A 24,355-nucleotide genomic window follows, 5' to 3' on the forward strand; every position below is an offset into this window, starting at 1 on the left:
TTTAACAGCATGACATTATATATGCTCACTATACACAGATATCAATTTAAAGTTAAGAACAGTTATGGTTAGATGGCATTTGAGACACCCTCTCATTGAGATAGTCTAGACTTTCAGGCTGTCTCCATTTGGGGGTGCTCGATCTCAAATGTAAGTCATTCCTAGTTTTGAAGCAGCCCAACAGTCTGTCATAAAAAAAAAAGTTTCGATTTGATGACTTTAAAGAGTCATAACTTTAAATCTATGGAGCCTATTTTCTTCAGACTAGGCTGGGTCCGTAAATCTCACAGAGATTTAAAAATGAAGCCAAGGCTGGAGACTGGCTGTGCTGCACTGTCTCCTGTGAGAAGTAAGATAACAGACAAAATTCCAATTTGTTTTATATATTGCATGATTTGACAAATTGGTTATGGTTTATAACGACAGGGGAGGGACAGTGCAGAAGGAATATCAGAGCACAGCAAACCTAGGAATGAATGCAACCAGCAGGAATCAGAGCAGAAGAATTCCCAGATGAACGTGGGGTATAGTGATGTTGAATGTACATTTATCTTAGGCGTGCGCTACGCAGAACTTTGTACTGGTATCAGTATTTCAGTTTGGGGTGTGGTTTTTTTTTTTACTGATACACAGGTATAGGTAAAGCCGTATAACTTGTGCGTGTAGACACAGCATCAGTAAAAAGATAAAATGTCATTACCCTTTGTATCACAGTAGTGCCAAACAGAATCTGGGCCCAACTGTGCTGGGCACTGTACATAAGAACGGCCATACTGGGTCACACCAATGGTCCATCTAGCCCAGTATCCGGTCTTCTCACAGTGGCTAGTGCCAGATGCTTCAGAGGTACCGAACACGTCAATTATTGAGTGATTCATCCCATTGTCCGCTCCCAGCTTCTGGCAGTCATGGGGTTGCATCCAGTGATGAGCTGCCAAAATCTTAACAATGGGTTCCCTCATCACTCCACGAGGGGGTTGTTGCCCACCCCCGCCCCCCAGGACTCCTGCTCCATCCAACCCCCCAGTGTTCCTTGTTGCCCGCCCCCCCAGGACCTCTGCTCCATCCACCCCCCTCCTCTGTCTCCTGATTGCTCCCAGAACCGGGCAGGAGGGTCTCGTAGGCCATCATAGTGGGTGCCCACCCCACCCCTAAGAGCCAGAGGTACCTGCCGGCGGGCAAGGTGTGGAGTCCCAGAGGTGCTTACCTGGGGCAGCTCCCAGGAAGCATCCAGCAGGTCCCTCTGGCTCCTAGGGGTGGGGGAGCAGCTGCTCCCCCACTGATCACATCAAAAGTGGTGCCTTAGGCGCTGACTCCCTGGGTGCTCTGGGGCTGGAGCACCCATGGGGAAAATTGGTGGGTGCAGAGCACCCACTGGCAGCTCCCCACCCTGTGTCTGGCTCCAGATCACCTCTGCTCCACCTCCTCCCCTGAAAGCACCGCCCCGCTCTGCTTCTCCGCACCCCCCCCCCCCCCCCGGCTTCCCATGAATCAGCTGTTTGGCGGGAAAGCATGGAGGGGGGAGAGAGAAGCAGGCAGCGGCTTCCCGCTCAGGCCCAGGGATGCGCAGGTGAGCTGGGGCGGGGAGCGGTTCCCCTGCACGCCCCCCCCCCCCCCCCGGTTACCTGCTGCAACGCGGGCGGCCCTCCTCGTGCCCCCCTGCCCCAGCTCACCTCCGCCTCCCTGGGCCTGAGCAGGAAGCCAGCAGCCTGCTTCTCAGCCTGCCCCAGCTTCCCGCGCGAACAGCTGATTCGCGGGAAGCCGGGGGGAGGGGGGCGGAGAAGAAGAGCAGGGCGGCGCATTCAGGGGAGGAGGCAGAGCGGAGGTGAGCTGGGGCCAGGGGTGGGGCCAGGGCTGGAGCACCCGTGGAGGTAGCGCCTAAGGTGCCACTTTTGGCTGGTTAAATTTAGAAGCCCTTTTAGAACTGGTTGTCCCTTGCGAACAACCGGTTCTAAAAGGACTTCTAAATTTAACAACCGGTTCTAGCGAACTGGTGCGAACCGGCTCCAGCTCACCACTGGTTGCATCCCTGATCATCTTGGTTAATAACCATTGATGCACGTAACCTCCATGAACTTGTATAATTCTTTTTTTTAATCCAGTCATACTTTTGGCCTTCACAGCACCCCCTGGCAATGAGTTCCACAGGTTGACTGTGCAGTGTGTGAAGAAATACTTCCTTTTGTTTGTTTTAAACCTGCTGCCAATTAATTTAATTGGGTGACCCCTGGTTCTTGTGTTATGTGAAGGGGCAAATAACACTTCCTGATTCACTTTCTCCATACCAGTCATGACTGTATAAAGAGACCTCTATCATATCCCCCTCAAATGCCTCTTTTCCAAGGTGAACAGTCCCAGTCTTTTTAATCTCAGCTTCCCTACTCCTAATCACTTTTTCCAATTCTAATATATCTTCTTTGAGATGGGATGACCAGAACTGCATGCAGTATTCAAGGTGTGGGCGTACCATAGATTTATACAGTGGCATTATGATATCTTCAGTCTTATTATCAATCCCTTTCCTAATGGTTCCTAATTTTCTACCAGCTTTTTTGATTGCTGCTGCACACTGAGCAGATGTTTTCAGAGAACTATCCACAATGATCCCAAAACCTCTTTCTTCAGTGGTAACAGCTAATTTAGATGCCATCATTTTGTATGCATACTTGGGATTACAGTTTTCCAGTGTGCATTGCTTTGCATTTATCAACACTGAATTTCATCTACCGTTTTGTTGCCCAGTCATCCAGTTTTGTGAGATCCCTTTGTATCTCTTTGCAGTCTGCTTTGGATTTTACAGTCTTGAGTAATTTTCTATCACCTGCAAATGTTGCCATCTCACTGTTCACTCCTTTTTCCAGATCATTTATAAATATGTTGAATAGGACTGGTCCCAGTATAGATGCTTTTTACCTCTCTCCATTCTGAAAAATGATGGTTTCTTCCTACCCTTTGTTTCCTATCTTTTAACCACTTACTTATCCATGAGAGGTCCTTCCCTCTTGCCCCATGATTCTTACTTTGCTGAAGAGCCTTAGGTGAGGGACCTTGTCCTTGGCCTTCTGAACGGCCAAGTACACTATATCCACTGGATCACACTTGTCCACATGTTTGCTGACCCCTTCAAAATATTCTAATAAATTAGTGAGGTATGATTTCCCCAAGAAATCATGTTCATCTATGTGTCTGAAAATTCAGTTCTTTACTATAGTTTCAACTAATTTGCCTAGTACTGAGGTTAAGCTTACTGGCGTGTGATTGGCAGGATCACCTCTGGCACCTTTTTAAAAAATCAGCATTACATTAGCTCTCCTCCAGTCATCTGGTACAGAGGCTGATTTAAGCAATAGGTTACATACATTCATATACATAGATACATATACGTACATATGCATAGATAGTGAGAGACAGTTCTTGCATCAAAGACCTTACAGTCTAAACAGATGGAGTGGGAGAAAGGGAGTATTATCTACAGTCACAGAAGGAGCCTGTAACATAGCCCAGAACTGACCCCAGATACGCAGAGTCCCCATCCAAAACCTTGACCACAAGACTATCCTTTCTCTTGACTTCAATGGGACATCTGTCCATGTGGATCAGCTTGCAGGATTGGTGCCTTGGTGTGGAGTTCCTGAATATGAAAGTCCCTTTTCCCCAGGATGCCCAGGAGAACCACCCAAAGACCAAGGAGCAAGCTAGACATTTGGATGGCCAACATTCCCTTTTTCAAATAGTAACTGTTATTACCTCACAGTGACTTTCTAGAACTGAGTAATATACCACTGACAAGGGAGTGTTTTAGTTTTGCCATTGTCAGAAGAGATTCTAGTTTCATGTCACATCCACTACAAGCTTGTCTCCTTTTTCAAATTTTTCTGCTCTAGCTGTCACTTTTGGTACTGAAACAGCCATCTTGGTTTTGATGCTTTACTTTCACAATAAGGACAGGTTTCACAGTAGCAGCCGTGTTAGTCTGTATTCGCAAAAAGAAAAGGAGTACTTGTGGCAAGTGAGAAAGACACACACACACCCAAGCTTGGCAAAGGCAAGATATTAGCATAAAGAACCCATCTCTTCTCCTGCCGACACTGGAAAAAGCCAGACAGAGAGATGGCCACAGACACATATTTCATTCAGACTCTCACCTTCCTTTCTTGATTGTTTCTCGGCCAAGTAATGCTCCCAAAACTGGATCCACAGATTCCTCCAAGTTTTCAATCAAAACCACTTCACCTGCAGCAAGGGCTCGTTCCATGGTGTCCAAATACCTAGCACAGATGGTATTGGTACAATATCAGCATGTAGCACAGACTCTACTCACTGCAGCAAGGAGCATGAGCCCTGAGGGACACCAGAGAAAGCTGTGGAACACCACTGAACAATTAGAACACAACAAAAACAATGAGGGGCAGGAGTGGGGGAGTCAGTTGGCCTCCTGTAGAAAAACCAATGGGGTTTCTACTACATTTCATAGAGAGCTTGCTGACCAGGGTGTCTGTGTATCCACACAGCCTTAGATGGTTAGCCACAGGGTATGTCTACACTGCAAACACCAGGAATGGCTGCAGTGAATGGGGTAAATGGAGGTATTTGACTCTTCTCATTGCACCTCTAAATGAAGTGTTCTCCTGTGCATAACTGACACCCTGGCATGCAGCTGGAGATGGGGAAAGGAGGGACTGCATCACAGGGTAGGCAATGATGGCAGACAGTGTGGACCTTATGGGATTTTTTCTGTTCCCATCTAGATGTCAAGATGCCTCCTCCACTTTCATGACTTTACATTTTACTGCTTTAAACAACTAAAACGCACAATGAGCAGCCAGGAGCACCCTCCAGGGGCTCTTAAAATGCTTTCAAACCCACACCTGATCTGGCCTGTTTCCAGGGCTGGAATTCCAACCAGCCAATCACCTTGATCCCCTTTGAAACCGATGATGTTTCAGTACTGAGTGGTCAGTCTGGCCATTTGACAAGCAGCTTGCACAGCCAATGAGCAGCGGAAACAGAGTAGGTGGGAGTTCTTTCCATATACACCTTGTATACTCCTCCTTTGTCTTTAACCCTGAGTTCACTGCAAGGCCACATTAAATGGCAGAGGGAGTGGGCCTGGCAGTTTCCCTAACCCCCTGATGAATATGGCAGCTCTATTCTATTTGCTTAGGCTCTCCTACTTTCTAGGACCTGCAGAAATGAGATCTGCTCTGCCTTTGTCCCACTGTGGAATGGAGTCAGGTGGGGCAGAATATAAGGCACGTGCTAACATAACGGTAGCCTGAAATGGACTAAGTCCACAGGGTGGAGAGTTACCATCCCAAGTGCAGAAGATTGGTATCCAGGTGTGCCCACATACATGTCTTTTCTCCTCCTTTTCCATTTTAAGGAGGTTTCTACTGCAACTAGGCCAAGCATTGAACAGCCCTGCTTATATTTAAACAGAAACGAAAGCAGTAAGGGTAATCATCTTGGTAATGAAAAAAGCAGGTTAATACACAAACAACTTTGGGAGCTTTCCCAGCCACTTGAATTTGCTCCAGTAGTCCTTACGCTGAAGTTATACACATGCAGTACCTCAAGTTTGACACCGTAGCTAGCAATTAAAATACATGATTCTGTATGGTGGCTTGCATTTACCCCTTCTGCCCGATTCTGATCACTCTGAGATCTTCACCATACTTGGTTTTGATCCATTTGATCCCCTGGAGTTGGGGATCAACCATAAGGGGCCAGCGTTCACAGTTTGTGAGGATTGTGGCATTTTCCGTGGACATCCGATCAGCTGGAAGGCCTTCGTTCTGCCAGGCTGCTATATCAGCATCATCCGTCAGCATTGTCAGAGGGTCTAATGATGGAGTTACAGGGATTGGTACCTGAAAGCAAAGGAGGAATGTCCCCAAGCACATCGTTAAAACTTGTGAAAGAAGCTGCTACATATTCCAAGGATGGGCAAGCAGAACCGAATCTAGCAATTTAGCTTAAGTGTTATTTGTTGGTGGCCTACAGTTTTACAGGATAGTTTTGATCTAGCATTAAAAGCCTCACTCATTCCTGATATATAGAAAAAAACAAAGAATAATGCCTGCAGCATGCTAAGCACACCAAGTCATCACAGCTAAGCAGAGCAGGTTCAAATCACAAATTTCCATGTACAAACTCTTTGAAATGACAGTTTTGAAGAATATAATTAACATCCTCATAGGTTTGCTATTTGTTGCAAAATGACATTGGCAGCTCTAGAAACATTTCTACAACAGGCAAGCCCCTATCTGGGCCAGCTATGTTTACCTAGGAAACCTGGACGTGACAACTGATAAGCAAGCATTACTTGCTATGGGAAATGGAGATGCCATCACTTTTAGTGAAGCTATATGGATTGTCTTTTTAAATTTCCAACAGGAAGTCAGGCAGCAGGTGGGAAGTTTTAGGAGAAGTTCTGCATTAAAGCAGAGAGACAGGATGGCTTTAGGGATAATACTGGCTCTCTTATTCTAACAGAGGTCCTTGTTCAGTGTTACAGAAAGAGAAAGTTACTGACCTATAACTAAAAAGAAAAGGAGTACTTGTGGCACCTTAGAGACTAACCAATTTATTTGAGCATGAGCTTTCGTGAGCTACAGCTCACTTCATCAGATGTTTACCGTGGAAACTGCAGCAGACTTTATATACACACAGAAATCATGAAACAATACCTCCTCCCACCCCACTGTCCTGCTGGTAATAGCTTATCTAAAGTGATCAACAGGTGGGCCATTTCCAGCACAAATCCAGGTTTTCTCACCCTCCACCCCCCCACACAAATTCACTCTCCTGCTGGTGCTAGCCCATCCAAAGTGACAACTCTTTACATAATCAAGTCGGGCTATTTCCTGCATAGATCAAGGTTTTCTCACATCCCCCCCACCCCCATACACACACAAACTCACTCTCCTGCTGGTAATAGCTCATCTAAACTGACCATTCTCCAGGTTTAAATCCAAGTTAAACCAGAACATCTGGGGGGGGGGGTAGGAAAAAACAAGAGGAAACAGGCTACCTTGCATAATGACTTAGCCACTCCCAGTCTCTATTTAAGCCTAAATTAATAGTATCCAATTTGCAAATGAATTCCAATTCAGCAGTTTCTCGCTGGAGTCTGGATTTGAAGTTTTTTTGTTTTAAGATACAGACAGACATCATCTTCCTTTCCAAATGCAAACAGATGGACATCGTACCAAAAGGACTGAAGGTCAAAAATCCATTACAATCTACATACCACACAGACTATGCTGACAGCTTGTGCCTCACGCTCTCAAAGAAACTGCGGAATCACCTGATCAAGATCCTCTACAGCAAACAGGGAAAGATTAAGAATGAGCTCTCAAAAATGGATACTCTCATAAAGAACCAACCTTCCACACAAACTTCCTCGTGGCTGGATTTTACTAAAACTAGACAAGCCATTTACAACGCACACTTTGCTTCTCTACAAAAGAAAAAAGACACTAAACTTTCTAAACTACTACATGCTACAAGGGGCCACAGCACTGGTTCCCTCACCCCACCTAGCAATATTGTTAACCTATCCAACTATACTCTCAGCCCAGCAGAAGCAGCTGTTCTATCTCGGGGCCTCTCCTTCTGCCCCTCCACCCCCACGAACATGATACAGTTCTGTGGTGACCTAGAATCCTATTTTCGACGTCTCCGTCTCAAGGAATATTTCCAAAATACCTCTGAACAACATACTAATCCACAGAGGTCTCCCTGCCAACACTACAGAAAGAGGGATTCTAGATGGACTCCTCCTGAAGGTCGAAACAGCAGACTGGACTTCTACATAGAGTGCTTCCGCCGACGTGCACGGGCTGAAATTGTGGAAAAGCAGCATCACTTGCCCCATAACCTCAGCCATGCGGAACGCAATGCCATCCACAGCCTCAGAAACAACTCTGACATCATAATCAAAAAGGCTGACAAAGGAGGTGCTGTTGTCATCATGAATAGGTCGGAATATGAACAAGAGGCTGCTCGGCAGCTCTCCAACATGAGTTTCTACAAGCCATTACCCTATGATCCCACTGAGAGTTACCAAAAGCAACTACAGCATTTGCTCAAGAAACTTCCTGAAAAAGCACAAGATCAAATCCGCACAGACACACCCCTGGAACCCCGACCTGGGATATTCTATCTACTACCCAAGATCCATAAACCTGGAAATCCTGGGCGCCCCATCATCTCAGGCATTGGCACCCTGACAGCAGGATTGTCTGGCTATGTAGACTCCCTCCTCAGGCCCTACGCTACCAGCACTCCCAGCTACCTTCGAGACACCACTGACTTCCTGAGGAAACTTCAATCCATCGGTGATCTTCCTGATAACACCATCCTGGCTACTATGGATGTAGAAGCCCTCTACACCAACATTCCACACAAAGATGGACTACAAGCCGTCAAGAACACTATCCCCGATAATGTCACGGCTAACCTGGTGGCTGAACTTTGTGACTTTGTCCTTACCCATAACTATTTCACATTTGGGGACAATGTATACCTTCAGATCAGCGGCACTGCTATGGGTACCCGCATGGCCCCACAGTATGCCAACATTTTTATGGCTGATTTAGAACAACGCTTCCTCAGCTCTCGTCCCCTAAAGCCCCTACTCTACTTGTGCTATATTGATGACATCTTCATCATCTGGACCCATGGAAAAGAAGCCCTTGAGGAATTCCACCATGATTTCAACAATTTCCATCCCACCACCAACCTCAGCCTGGTCCAGTCCACACAAGAGATCCACTTCCTGGACACTACAGTGCTAATAAACAATGGCCACATAAACACCACCCTATACCGGAAACCTACTGACCGCTATTCCTACCTGCATGCCTCCAGCTTTCACCCTGACCACACCACACGATCCATCGTCTACAGCCAAGCTCTGCGATACAACCGCATTTGCTCCAACCCCTCAGACAGAGACAAACACCTACAAGATCTCTGTCAAGCTTTCTTACAACTACAATACCCACCTGCAGAAGTAAAGAAACAGATTGATAGAGCCAGAAGAGTTCCCAGAAGTTACCTACTACAGGACAGGCCTAACAAAGAAAATAACAGAACGCCACTAGCCGTCACCTTCAGCCCCCAACTAAAACCCCTCCAACGCATTATTAAGGATCTACAACCTATCCTAAAGGATGACCCAACACTCTCACAAGTCTTGGGAGACAGGCCAGTCCTTGCCTACAGACAGCCCCGCAACCTGAAGCAAATACTCACCAACAACCACATACCACACAACAGAACCACTAACCCAGGAACTTATCCTTGCAACAAAGCCCGTTGCCAATTGTGCCCACATATCTATTCAGGGGACACCATCACAGGGCCTAATAACATCAGCCACACTATCAGAGGCTCGTTCACCTGCACATCCACCAATGTGATATATGCCATCATGTGCCAGCAATGCCCCTCTGCCATGTACATTGGTCAAACTGGACAGTCTCTACGTAAAAGAATAAATGGACACAAATCAGATGTCAAGAATTATAACATTCATAAACCAGTCGGAGAACACTTCAATCTCTCTGGTCACGCAATCACAGACATGAAGGTCGCTATCTTAAAACAAAAAAACTTCAAATCCAGACTCCAGCGAGAAACTGCTGAATTGGAATTCATTTGCAAATTGGATACTATTAATTTAGGCTTAAATAGAGACTGGGAGTGGCTAAGTCATTATGCAAGGTAGCCTGTTTCCTCTTGTTTTTTCCTACCCCCCCCCCCAGATGTTCTGGTTTAACTTGGATTTAAACCTGGAGAATGGTCAGTTTAGATGAGCTATTACCAGCAGGAGAGTGAGTTTGTGTGTGTATGGGGGTGGGGGGGATGTGAGAAAACCTTGATCTATGCAGGAAATAGCCCGACTTGATTATGTAAAGAGTTGTCACTTTAGATGGGCTAGCACCAGCAGGAGAGTGAATTTGTGTGGGGGGGTGGAGGGTGAGAAAACCTGGATTTGTGCTGGAAATGGCCCACCTGTTGATCACTTTAGATAAGCTATTACCAGCAGGACAGTGGGGTGGGAGGAGGTATTGTTTCATGATTTCTGTGTGTATATAAAGTCTGCTGCAGTTTCCACGGTAAACATCTGATGAAGTGAGCTGTAGCTCACGAAAGCTCATGCTCAAATAAATTGGTTAGTCTCTAAGGTGCCACAAGTACTCCTTTTCTTTTTGCGAATACAGACTAACACGGCTGTTCCTCTGAAACCTGACCTATAACTGGAGATTCTTCAAGATGCGTGGTCCCTCTCTGTATTCCACTGTGCATTTACTCATGTGCATCACGCATCCGGAGCCAGAGAATTTGAAAGTAGAATCCATTGGTCCGTGCATGCACTCTGGCTCACCTTGTGTCTCTGACCAAGAAGATAAAGCGCAGGATGAACTGACTCTCTCTCCAGTTCCTTCTCTACTGCAAACCAGAAAAGATCTGAAGCAGAGGGAAAGAGAGGTGGATAGTGGAATACAGATATGGACCACACATCTCAAAGAACCTCTACTTACAGGTTAGTAAATTCCTCTTCTTCTTCAAGTGATGGTCCCTATTGTATTCCACTGTGGATGTCTGACAAGCAGTACTTAAGCAGGAGGAGGATGTAGATGGTAGAGCTTAGCAGAGGACCGCTATCCCAAAGGAGGAATCATCAGAGGAGTCCTGCACCAGGGCATAATGTCTCGCAAACATGTGAACCGAGCCCCACGTGGCCACTTTACAGATACCAAGGATACTTACTTCCTGAAGTGATGCCAAAGTTATTACTTGTGCTCTTGTCGAATGAGCTCTTAACCCATGGTGGCTGGGGGAAGGTTCAATAGCTGGTAGCAGAATAGAATGCAGCCAGAGATCTGTTTGTAGATTCTCTGGATGGAGATGGCACACCCCCTGATTCTTTCTGCTATAGAGATGAATAGTCTCCGGGACTTCCTAATTGGCTTTGTTCTTTGCAGGGAAAAGGCCAAGGCGCACTGAACATCGAGGGAATGGAGTCTTTGTTCCTCTGTGAAAGTGTGCAGTTTTGGAAAGAACTTAGGGAAGTGAATCGATTGGTTAAGGTGAAATTCTGAAACTACTTTTGGGGTGAATTTGGGTTGTAGATGCAAAGGAACCTTATCCTTCTGGAATAAAATATAAGGAGGATTCATCATCATTTCTCCAAGCTTGACAGACCTTCTAGCTGAGGTAATGGCTACGAGGAAAGCACCCTTCATGGAAAGGAGAAACATGGAGCAAGAAACTAAAGGTTCAAAGGGGGGTCTTGTGAGTGTTGAGAACAAAGTTCAGGTCTCCCTGGAGAGTACACTTCTGAATAGGCAGGAAGGGTCTGATTAGGCCTTTCCAGTATCTGGTAGTCAGTGAATGTGTGAAGACCAAGTAGCCCTGAGAAGATGGATGGTATGCACTGCTTTTTGCAAAGTGCACTTGCAAGGAACTGATGGACAGACCTAATGTCTTCAGACAGAAGATATGATCCAAGATGAGAGGAGTATCTGCATTTTCTGGGAGAATGCTCCTTTGACGAGCCCAAGAAGAAAGCACCTCTATTTAGCTAAGTAACATCTTCTAGTAGAGTCCTTCCTACTATTAGGAAGGATTCCTCACAGGCTGTGGAGCATGAACATTCTAAGGATGCTGCCCATCGAAATACCAAGCCCTGAGGTGTAGTTCATATGGCTCAAGGGGCTTGATCTTGTCATTCCACTGGGTCAGGAGCTCAAAAAACACTGGAAGGATGATAGGTAGTCAGGATGACATGTGTAGGAGGTTGGGAAATCAAAAATGTCTGGGCCAATAGGGGGACATCAGGATGACATGTACCTGTGCGGCTGGATGTTGCGTAGAACTCATGGCAGGAGCAGTAGAGGAGGGAAGGCATAGTTTGAATTAGTTCAACCAAGGAAGAAGTAGAGGGTCACTCTGGGAGTGGTAATATGGTCCTGTCCAATGAGGGAAGGAGAAAAGGGATGCCCACACATGCCTGATGAGGATTTGTGCACCATAGGAGGGAAGACACTGCCTTGGCTGGAACTGTTACCATGGCGATCATGGGATGGCAGTTTGGAAAGTAAACTGTTGCCTTCAAACATAGCTGCAGTCAAAGGTGGAGCCGTACAAACAGAGTGATTTAAGTGCATGAGGCCATATGATCTAAGTGAGACTGACATGTCTTGACTGGTACTCAAGGGTTTTCTGTGATCTGAGTTATTATTGCTCATGGTCTCGAACCTGTCCTTGGGCAAGTATGCTCTTGTGGAGATAGAACTGAAGGTGGCCCCAATTAAGTCCAGAGATTATGTGGGGGTAAGAATAGATTTTTTGGTGTTTGTGCTGACTCCTAGTGAGGAGAGCAGGTGCGGCATTACAGAAGTTGACACACAGGCTTCCTGGCAGGACTTGGCGACAAGAAGCCAGTCATTGAGGTAGGGGAAGACCATGAGACTGTAACATCTGAAATGAGCTACTACTACCAAGAATACCTTGGTAAAGTCTCCAGGGCGTGGTTGCTATGCTGAAAGGGATAACTCTGTACTGAAAATGGCCGGAGCCCACCATGTATCAGAGGAAGAGACTGTGAGCGGGATGAATGCCTACATGAAAGTCCTTCAGATCCAGGGCTGTAAACCACATGCCCTTTTCTGAAGATGAGATTATAGATGGCAAAATGACCATGCAACACTTGAGCTTGTGAATGAAATGGTTGAGATGGTGGAGACAGAGGTTTCTATCCACGCTTCTTTTTGAGGACCAGGAAGAAAGTCAAGTAAAACCCACTCCCTTGGTATTGAAGACACACATGTTCTAGCGCTCCTCGCTCTAACAGGGAGTCCACCTCTTGTTTGAGAATACTCTCATGAGAGCTATCCCCGAAGCGGGGTGTGGAGTGGGATTTTGGGGGAGGTGGGCATGCAAACTCTATCATATAACCAGAGTGGATGAAGTTCAGTGTCTACCTGTCTGTTGTTATTGCACTCCAGGTGTTGAAAAATAGCGCTAGATGACCCCCAAATGGTGTGTGGAGGTTGGGAGTGTTGAGCTTGGTGGTTCTCAGCTCTCAAGTGGGAGCTGAGATTGAGACAGAGCCTGTTGCCGAGGGTGTGGGGAAGCAGCTCTTGTGAACCCTCTGCATCTTGTGTGGTGGTTCATAGGGCCTCTGGTGGAAAATCTTCCTCTTTGGGGGAGGCATATATATCTCCAGGGAGCAGAGGGTAGCCCTAGATTCCTTCAATGTTTGGAGGGACTTGTCTGTCTTTTGGTTGAAGAGCTGTGGTTCATTAAAGGGGAGATCCTCAATGGTATACCATGGGACCACCCTAGGTAACTCTGACGCATGGAGCCATGACTCCCTGCACATATCAATGGTAGTAGCCATAGGTCTAGAGGAGGTATCAGTGGCACTGACTGTGGACTGGCGAGTAGGATTGGCTATCAGTTTGCCTTCATCTATCAGAGCTTGGAAAAGAGCTCTGTCTGGTTGAGGAAGGCGGTCAGAAAATTCTGCAAACCTGGCACAGTTCAGGAAGTCGTATTTAGCCATTACATAAGAACAACCATGCTGGGTCAGACCAAAGATACATCTAGCCCAGTATCCTGTCTTCCGTCAGTGGCCAATGCCAGGTGCTTTAGAGGGAACGAACAGAACAGGTAATCATCAAGTGATTCATCCCCTGTTGCCCATTCCCAGCTTCTGGTAAACAGAGGGTAGGAACGCCATTAGTGCCTGGTAACTGGCTATCCTGAACTGTAGGCTAGATGATGAAACAACATTTCCCCCCAGTAGATCCAATGGTTCGCCCTCTTTATCCATAGAAGTAGACCAGGGGTGTTGCTGCTTAGCCCTTTCAGAAGCAGCCTGGACCACAAGGGAGCAGGATGAGAGAACAAAAATTCCGCTTCTTTGGCCAGCACATAACAATTCTTCCAATTCTGTGGAAGCACAGGTGGCAGGGGTGTGCCCAAAAGTCCTACCTAGCTCCACTTTGGCTTCATTAATGGGGAGTGTTATTCTGTTGGATCTGGAGGAGTGGAGAATGTTTTGGAGTTCATGATGGGAATCCTGGACCACTTCAAGAGGAATCTGTAGTTTTCCAGTGAAGAAGATCTCTGCAAAGAAGATCCTGGAATTGTTTGAAGTCATTGGAGTGGAGGGGGAGGGGGTGGAGAAGGAGACATTTTGGGGGAAGGGCGCGAGGTGTCATTGCTTCATCTGGAGATGAAAACTGTTGTTTTACCTGTTCCAGCAGAACAGCCAGATCTGGTGCACAATGCTCCTCTTCCTCTGTAGGATCCAAGGGCAGATCTGAGTGTCCCCATAGAGAGGTGGCAAGGGGTGACTCCCTGGCAGATTGGCCCAACTCTGCAGGATGGCACTGGTTCCAAGGCCCCAAATAGGCCAGTAGGAGGGGTCAATAGGGAGTCGTGGAGGCCCCCATGGCATAAGGTACCTGCAGCTCCTAGTTAGATGAGGCAAAGGGCGGTCCCAAATTGGCGCAAGTCTTTTGGGTAGCGGAGGATATGGGGGGTGGGGGGAAAAGGTTCATTGGGTGGCTCGGAATCTCCCGTTAAAGAGAAGACCAATTCCAGTTCCACTAGCAATATTGTCGGTGCTGCTGGCGCAGAGTTGTATTCTGTGTATCGGATGGGTGACAAACTCCTTCCAGTGGTCAACTCCCTTAATTATGTCATTTCCTCTTTGGAGACAGAAGGACTTAATGGAGGAGGGGATTTCAGATCTGGGAGAGCAAAAATGTCCTCTGGCACAGCAATGGATTCAGATCTCTATGATTCAAGAGGGAGTCTACTTGTCTGAGCTGCTGGAGCCGGAGGAGATTGTGTCACTGCTGCGAAAGATGATCACACGGATAGACAAAGCTGATGATGATCAATCTTCATCAGTGCTGTTTTGGAAATGCTGAGGATGATGGTATCAATGGATCATAATCCCGTATAGATGTATCCTAATGCCTGTGGGCTTTCATTTTGTGCCTTTGGGACGTAAGACCATAAGAACGGCCATACTGGGGTCAGACCAAAGGTCCATCTAGCCCAGTATCCTGTTTTCCAACAGTCGCCAATCTCAGGTGCCACAGAGGGAGTGAACAGAACAGGTAATTATCAAGTGATCCTACATGCATGTAGGGCAGCACAACTGTGTATTGCCTCGTCACCCATTCCCAGCTTCTGGCAAACAGAGGCTAGGGACACTATCCCTGCCCATCCTGGCTAATAGCCATTGATGGACCAATCCTCCATGAATTTATCTACACTTGAGACATACTGACTCCTCATGGGCCAAGCTAATGGGTTTGCTCAGAGCTGAATCCAACTTTTGGAAGTGGAATTAGAGGAAGACTTAGTCTCATACTTACGAGAGTGCTTCCTGGATTTCCGACAAGATCCTGCCAGGGGTTCTGTGGGAATAGACACTGCCACACCAAAGTCAGACTTCGCACCAGAAGCAGACTCCTTGCTGAATCAGACTGATGTACAGAGGATATTCCCTAGCCTGGATCTGTTTGAGGCCTCATGGCCTTCTCCACAAGGTGCTTCCAGAGACCAAGTTCCCACCCTTCCAGGGTATGGCTGGGGAATGACTGGCAGATACTGCACCTCGCCCTGATGTGGGCTTGTCCAACGGAGTCCAGGCAGTACTGGTGGCTATCGCTGACTGAGAAGGATCACTGGCAGGAAACGCAGAGTTTAAAACCCAGAGTCCTGGGCATAGTCCAGTACCCAAACGGTATGTGGGGAGGTGAGTTGTTTTCCCAAAGAGACTAAATCTAAACACTAAGAGATCCATAAACACTAAACTGTAATAAATGTACAAGCTGTTAAAACATTTACAAAGCTAAATGTAAATCTTATCTTGTAGGATGAAGATGAAGTTAGTTCCGCCCTGGACCAAATGGTGGTGAGAATGAACTGGAGAGATGGTCGGTCCCCCCAGCCCTCTATCCCCTCGGTCAGAGGCACAAAGAGAGCCAGCAAGCATGAGCAGACCAACAGACACTACTTTCAAATTTTCCATCCCCAGGCACATGATGTGGATGTGAAAACTCACAGTGAAAGATGGACCATCTCTCAAAGAAGAAGGGATGTATCATGATTTTTTGCTATCATCACTTGGCACCTGTTGCTTTCTCAAACTTTCAGGTATGGGGATCACTCAGCTCAGTTTGTGCTATATTAAAAAGCCTCTAAGCATTTCACCTCTGCGTGTAATGTTCACTAAGTTACTGCTGCACAAAGGCTCAACTCTGCAAGTTGCTAAACACTCTGGTTCCGATCCAATACAGCACAAGTGGCTCCACTGAAAACACTTTGTGACAAAGCCACCAATTATGTCTGACTTGCTCCTGCCTGCATCAGGTTACTGACGGGGTGACGCGGGCAAAACACGTTGGGAAGCCAGTCCACCTGAACCATGAAGTGAAGGCAGGACTTCTGACACATCAGGGCAGCCCCAAATCCAGACAAACCCGAAGGGCCCTTACACATTTCCCCGTGAGACACACATAGAAACACGCAGCCAAGTATTCATGAAGCCAGCATCAACTTCATCAAATGAAAGCAGGTTCCCATTCTCCATGCACAAGAATATGGAGCTCTCATGCCCACCTGCCAGCCTAGAATAGGGCTAGACCTCTGGATCTGCCCCACACTCATGTGGCCCAGTCTCTTGCTACCTTCCTCCCTCCAGTCTGTTTTCCCTTTGGGAGCCTCTCTCTTATTCATGGCCAAAATTCTACACGGCTAACACGGATGCCACCTCCAGAGCAGCCTCAGCTCCCAGTGGCTCAGTGCATGCTGCAGATGCGCTGCACCTCTGAAAACCAGTCACTTTTATAACTCAGTTACTAGGAGGGAATGGGAGTAACAGCCCCATTGAGAAGGAACACAGATTACTGCCCCCGCCCAGAGCAAGGTGAGACCAGGGACCAGACGGTGAGCTCCAGAATCACCATCTGGTTACTGGTGTGCATGTAGGGCAGCACAACTGTGTATTGCCTCTTACTCAGACCTGTGGCAAATACTCAATGGAAGCCATTGTTCATCAACGATTTCTTGGGCATCAAATATTATGCTCCTGTAAGAGACAGGGACAATGGTTATCCGAAGTAGTCAGTGCTTACTTTTAGTTGGCGCAAGTATGGCCTCCAGACTCCATCCATCAGGTCTTGTCTGTATTTCTTCGTAAAGTAACCCAGGTAGGAGACGAAGGCTGTGATTAGTAAGACATCTCCACACAATGTGCTCTCCTGTCCTTTGAAGTCTTTCACAGCCTCTGCCCATCTCACGTTTTCAGAGGCGAGTCCCCCAACCTAAAATTCCAACATAAAGTTAACCTTTAGATGGACTCCTCAAGCATTTTTTTGCTGCACAAGCAGTTTAACACATCTTTCAGAGTAACAGCCATGTTAGTCTGTATTCGCAAAAATAGATAAGCTATTACCAACTGGAGAGTGGGTTTGCAGGAGGGACCGGGGCGGGGGGGAGACCTGGATTTGTGCTGGAAATGGCCCACCTTGATTATCATACACATTGTAAGGAGAGTGATCACTTTAGATAAGCTATTACCAGCAGGAGAGTAGGGTGGGGGGAGAGAAAACCTTTTGTAGTGATAAACACCCATTTTTTCATGGTTTGTGTGTATAAAAACATCTTATGTATTTTCCACAGTATGCATCCGATGAAGTGAGCTATAGCTCACGAAAGGTTATGCTCAAATAAATTGGTTAGTCTCTAAGGTGCCACAAGTACTCCTTTTCTTTTAACACATCTTGTCACTCTTTGACTTCAAACAACATTTGATGTGTTTTTAAAACCAAAGATGGAAAGATTTGTTAGGCAGTTTGCCCATTCCTCCCCATCCACTAAAAGACCACCCCCTAGGATACATCCCTAGGACATTTGCCAGTCTAGCTGTACATGACCCAAGAAAAGGGTCCACCACTTTGTTGGCAAGAATATTCCTCACTCTATAAGGAACTTTTACCGAGTACACTGCCAAAAATGTTCATTTTCACAGTTTCATCGGTTCACTCCTAGTTACACCCCCTTGGACCACACTCAGAAATTCCTCTCCCTCCTTGAGATTTAGATCCTTCAGTTATTTCAGACAGTTATTACCCCAATTCATGCCTCATTTGGCCAAGATATACTCAGGGTTATTTTAATTGCCTCTAATTTCTAATCTTCATAATCCACTTGGTCTTTGTCTTGCTCTTTGATAAGACCTCAGTCCTGAAAAGACTTAACTTTAAACCCATCACTAGTCCACTGAAGCAAATCTCTGCATGTGTCGCTGGTTTTAGATGGCTGAGGAATGTACATGCACTTGAGCTATGATCTCACCAGTCTCGGAGAAAAGGACTAGCATGAGCAGGATGTCTCCATCCATCAGCAGTGTTTCCAACTCGTGTGGCTTTATTACAAGACTCGTGAAATTTGGTGCTTTTCTTAAAGCTCCAGCTCCTTGCATGATTAAAAGAAAATCTCAGCTTCCATTTTTTTTAAGTAAGGTTTTTACCCTTCCTGTCATGGAGAAAAGCTGGAAAACCTGAACTGAATGTGCACAGGGCTGTCCCTAGATATTCTGGGGCCCTACCCAGCCCCCCCACAGGGCAGGTTGTGGGGGGACCCAGGCCTCTGCAGGGGCTGGCTTGGGGGGCAAGGAGGAACCACCTCCCAGCACTCAACGGCAGTGCGGCTGCGGCCTGGACGCTGCACTTCCTGCCACCGGTGACTGCAGGCCTGGCCCTGCTGCCAAGAGAAGGAGGCGGGTGGTGGTGGTCGGGGACTCTCTCCTCCGGGGGACTGAGTCATCTATCTGCTGCCTTGACCGGGAAAACCGAGAAGTCTGCTTTTTGCCGGGGGCTAAGATTCGCGATGTGACGGAGAGACTGCTGAGACTCATCAAGCCCTCGGATCGAAACCCCTTCCTGCTTCTCCACGTGGGCACCAATGATACTGCCAAGAATGACCTTGAGCGGATCACTGCGGACTACGTGGCTCTGGGAAGAAGGATAAAGGAGTTTGAGGCGCAAGTTGTGTTCTCGTCCATCCTCCCCGTGGAAGGAAAAGGCCTGGGTAGGGACCGTCGAATCGCGGAAGTTAACGAATGGCTACGCAGGTGGTGTCGGAGAGAAGGCTTTGGATTCTTTGACCATGGGATGGTGTTCCATGAAGGAGGAGTGCTGGGCAGAGACGGGCTCCACCTTACGAAGAGAGGGAAGGGCATCTTTGCGAGCAGGCTGGCTAACCTGGTGAGGAGGGCTTTAAACTAGGTTCACCGGGGGAAGGAGACCAAAGCCCTGAGGTAAGTGGGAAAGCGGGATACCGGGAGGAAGCAAAGACAGGAATGTCTGTGAGGGGAGGGCTCCTGCCTCATACTGAGAATGCGGGGCGATCAGCAGGTTATCTCAAGGGCTTATATACGAATGCACAAAGCCTTGGAAACAAGCAGGGAGAACTGGAGGTCCTGGTGATGTCAAGGAATTATGACGTGATTGGAATAACAGAGACTTGGTGGGATAACTCACATGACTGGAGTACTGTCATGGATGGTTATAAACTGTTCAGGAAGGACAGACAGGGCAGAAAAGGTGGGGGAGTAGCACTGTATGTAAGGGAGCAGTATGACTGCTCAGAGCTCTGGTACGAAACTGCAGAAAAACCTGAGTGTCTCTGGATTAAGTTTAGAAGTGGGAGCAACAAGAGTGATGTAGTGGTGGGAGTCTGCTATAGAACACCGGACCAGGGGGATGAGGTGGATGAGGCTTTCTTCCGGCAGCTCGCAGAAGCTACTAGATCGCATGCCCTGGTTCTCATGGGTGACTTTAATTTTCCTGATATCTGCTGGGAGAGCAATACAGCAGTGCATAGACAATCCAGGAAGTTTTTGGAAAATGTAGGGGACAATTTCCTGGTGCAAGTGCTAGAGGAGCCAACTAGGGGGGGAGCTTTTCTTGACCTGCTGCTCACAAACCGGGAAGAATTAGAGGGGGAAGCAAAAGTGGATGGGAATCTGGGAGGCAGTGACCATGAGCTGGTTGAGTTCAGGATCCTGACACAGGGAAGAAAGGTAAGCAGCAGGATACGGACCCTGGACTTCAGGAAAGCAGACTTCGACTCCCTCAGGGAACAGATGGGTAGGATCCCCTGGGGGACTAACATGGGGGGAAAGGAGTCCAGGAGAGCTGGCTGTATTTCAAGGAATCCCTGTTGAGGTTACAGGGACAAACCATCCCAATGTGTCGAAAGAATAGTAAATATGGCAGGCGACCAGCTTGGCTTAACGGTGAAATCCTAGCGGATCTTAAACATAAAAAAGAAGCTTACAAGAAGTGGAAGGTTGGACATATGACCAAGGAAGAGTATAAAAATATTGCTTGGGCATGTAGGAATGAAATCAGGAGGGCCAAATCGCACCTGGAGCTGCAGCTAGCGAGAGATGTCAAGAGTAACAAGAAGGGTTTCTTCAGGTATGTTGGCAACAAGAAGAAAGCCAAGGAAAGTATGGGCCCCTTACTGAATGAGGGAGGCAACCTAGTGACAGAGGATGTGGAAAAAGCTAATGTACTCAATGCTTTTTTTGCCTCTGTCTTCACGAACAAGGTCAGCTCCCAGACTGCTGCGCTGGGCATCACAACATGGGGAATAGATAGCCAGCCCTCTGTGGAGAAAGAGGTGGTTAGGGACTATTTAGAAAAGCTGGACGTGCACAAGTCCATGGGGCCGGACGACTTGCATCCGAGAGTGCTAAAGGAATTGGCGGATGTGATTGCAGTGCCATTGGCCATTATCTTTGAAAACTCGTGGCGAACGGGAGAAGTCCCGGATGACTGGAAAAAGGCTAATGTAGTGACCATCTTTAAAAAGGGAAGAAGGAGGATCCTGGGAACTACAGGCCAGTCAGCCTCACCTCAGTCCCCGGAAAAATCATGGAGCAGGTCCTCAAAGTATCAATCCTGAAGCACTTACATGAGAGGAAAGTGATCAGGAACAGTCAGCATGGATTCACCAAGGGAAGGTCATGCCTGACTAATCTAATCGCCTTCTATGATGAGATTACTGGTTCTGTGGATGAAGGGAAAGCAGTGGATGTATTGTTTCTTGACTTTAGCAAAGCCTTTAACACGGTCTCTCACAGTATTCTTGTCAGCAAGTTAAAGAAGTATGGGCTGGATGAATGAACTATAAGGTGGGTAGAAAGTTGGCTAGATTGTCGGGCTCAACGGGTAGTGATCAATGGCTCCATGTCTAGTTGGCAGCCGGTGTCAAGTGGAGTGCCCCAGGGGTCGGTCCTGGGGCTGGTTTTGTTCAATATCTTCATAAATGATCTGGAGGATGGTGTGGATTGCACTCTCAGCAAATTTGCGGATGATACTAAACTAGGAGGAGTGGTAGATACGCTGGAGGGCAGGGATAGGATACAGAAGGACCTAGACAAATTGGAGGATTGGGCCAAAAGAAATCTGATGAGGTTCAATAAGGATAAGTGCAGGGTCCTGCACTTAGGACGGAAGAACCCAATGCACAGCTACAGACTAGGGACCGAATGGCTAGGCAGCAGTTCTGCGGAAAAGGACCTAGGGGTGACAGTGGACGAGAAGCTGGATATGAGTCAGCAGTGTGCCCTTGTTGCCAAGAAGGCCAATGGCATTTTGGGATGTATAAGTAGGGACATAGCGAGCAGATCGAGGGACGTGATCGTTCCCCTCTATTCGACATTGGTGAGGCCTCATCTGGAGTACTGTGTCCAGTTTTGGGCCCCACACTACAAGAAGGATGTGGATAAATTGGAGAGAGTCCAGCGAAGGGCAAGAAAAATGATTAGGGGTCTGGAACACATGACTTATGAGGAGAGGCTGAGGGAACTGGGATTGTTTAGTCTGCAGAAGAGAAGAATGCGGAGGGATTTGATAGCTGCTTTCAACTACCTGAGAGGTGGTTCCAGAGAGGATGGTTCTAGACTATTCTCAGTGGTAGAAGAGGACAGGACAAGGAGTAATGGTCTCAAGTTGCAGTGGGGGAGGTTTAGGTTGGATATTAGGAAAAACTTTTTCACTAGGAGGGTGGTGAAACACCAGAATGCGTTACCTAGGGAGGTGGTAGAATCTCCTTCCTTAAAAGTTTTTAAGGTCAGGCTTGACAAAGCCCTGGCTGGGATGATTTAATTGGGGATGGGTCCTGCTTTGAGCAGGGGGTTGGACTAGATGACCTCCTGAGGTCCCTTCCAACCCTGATATTCTATGGTTCTATGATTCAGAGCTCAGGGGAGTGGGGTGGGGCAGAGCGGGGGGGGGAAAGAAGCGGGCTGGGGTGGGGCTGGAGCAGCATGCAGCTGCGCAGGGCACCGGGAAATTTGGTGCCCCAAATTTCATGGTGCCCTATGCAGCCGCGTACTTTGCGTATGGGTAAGGATGGCCCTGAATGCGCCCCCCAGATTCAGGAAGCAAAAGGTACAGAAAAAGAGCCCAAATGTATTCCTCATAAAAAAAATCCTATGATTTTAAGCCAATCTTGTGATTTCTGAATGTCTAGACTTGGCAATACTGGAGGTTGCAGTCCCAAATCACACTCCCTTTCCCTGCTGCAATGGTGTTCTGAAAACCTATATCTAAATCCCAGGTCATCCTCAGCAGTGGCGTTTTGTGTTGCTTTCGCCCACTGAATGGCCTGCCTGTGTTTGGGATGATATTCCTCTACATATATTCCCTCTCACTTTTCTAGACTGAATCTGTTTTCTGTCCATTTTTCAAAAGCCTCCAAGGTCCTTTGTGTGATTTTTCTCCCTTACTTCGTATTTGCAAAGTCTCCCCAACTAAGGAGCTCCTGACAATTTCATTCATATGCTGCTTTTGCAGTCTTCGGGTCACTAATAAGGCGTTAAATAAAATCAGATCTTACATGGATCCTTATCATGCCTCTGGCAGACATCTTTCCAACTAAGTACACTGCACTTCTTGGTCCTTCAGCCAATTGGAGATCCATGGGACAGTACTTCTATCCAAGCCAATTTGAATTAATTCTGTGAGGTTCTTTACTAAAATTCAGATACACTAAAAGTAACAGAAAGAAAAGGAGGACTTGTGGCACCTTAGAGACTAACCAATTTATTTGAGCATAAGCTTTCGTGAGCTACAGTCTCTCCCCCCCGCCACACTCTCCTGCTGGTAATAGCTCATCTTAAGTGATCACTCTCCTTACAGTGTGCACGATAAACACCCTTTTTTTCATGTTCTGTGTGTATATAAATCTCCTCACTGTATTTTCCACTGAATGCATCCGATGAAGTGAGCTGTAGCTCACGAAAGCGTATGCTCAAATAAATTGGTTAGTCTCTAAGGTGCCACAGTACTCCTTTTCTTTTTGCGAATACAGACTAACACGGCTGCTACTCTGAAACCTAAAAGTAACAGCATTCCCTTCATCCACGGGTTTGTCTTTCAATCCAGAACAGCCAGATGTATTCTTTATAAGCCCTCAAAGCTGTTTGCGCAGGGTTCTGCTATCTGCTGTGGGCTCAGTTCTGCCCTCAGTCACAGGGGTGGAAGTCCCACTGAAGCCACATGTGAGTAACTGGTGGCAGGACTGAGATCTAGATGCTTGCATTACTGGGTTAGACTCACTGTGCCAGACTCAGAGGCCTACATATTGGAACTAGAGGGGGGCGGGGGCTGCCGCACTCCTTGGCTTGAAATGGTTTCCATTATATACAGGATTTACAATTTGGTTCAATGGCTCTCAGCACCCCCACTATACAAATTTTTCCAGAACCTCTGCTCGGAGGTGATAGGGAAGGAAATTTGATCTAGCTGCTGAGAAGTGGGTGTGAGTTTAGGACCTTGTCTGCACTGCGAAACTGAACTCTTCCAGACAGCAGCCTGTAGCCAGCCCTGGTGGTACTGGCATCAGCACTATCTGTCCTTGTCTGCACCTCCAGCTAAACTGTGCTCAGCACCCCTTCAGCTGCAAGTATTGCTAAGAGCCGATGTCTGCATCAGCTCCCTTCTGTAATGCAGCCAAGGCTAATGGGAATCTAACTTAGCTTTAAGGGTCCAAACTCGTACAGGTTGCGGGGGCTGGGAGAAGGTGTAAAGCATAACAGCTCAGATTCCCTTGGCCTGGCCCCTGAGTTCAGCCCTCCAACTTCCATCATCATGGGAAGGCCCTTTCCTATTGTCATCTGCACTGACCCTGCTGTCAGCCCTTCCTCAGGTCTCAAATTACCCTGGATTCTGTCCATCTCCTTTTGCTCCTGCAACTGGTGTCACAACCCAATGCCCTCCCTGCCAGGGGAACCCCT

The 24,355-nt window shown here is 47.3% G+C and overlaps 1 protein-coding gene across 4 annotated transcripts in view; it reads right to left on the minus strand.

The window, feature by feature from the left end:
* Positions 1–24,355, minus strand: part of DNAH9 (dynein axonemal heavy chain 9) — a 402,358-nt gene that overhangs the window by 141,328 nt on the left and 236,675 nt on the right. For 3 of the 4 annotated variants that reach the window (XM_075119375.1, XM_048817608.2, XM_075119376.1), the window contains 3 exons: positions 17,178–17,366; positions 5,635–5,870; positions 4,146–4,268 (listed from right to left, as the gene is read on the minus strand). In XM_075119375.1, the coding sequence (XP_074975476.1) occupies positions 4,146–4,268; positions 5,635–5,870; positions 17,178–17,366 (548 nt within the window). Of the gene's footprint in view, positions 1–4,145; positions 4,269–5,634; positions 5,871–10,262; positions 10,438–17,177; positions 17,367–24,355 lie in introns of those variants that run through there. The other variant, XM_075119377.1, reaches the window with a different exon arrangement.

This window comes from Caretta caretta, chromosome 14 (genome assembly GCF_965140235.1).
Source record: "Caretta caretta isolate rCarCar2 chromosome 14, rCarCar1.hap1, whole genome shotgun sequence".
In the NCBI taxonomy this organism is placed as follows: Eukaryota; Metazoa; Chordata; order Testudines; family Cheloniidae; genus Caretta; species Caretta caretta.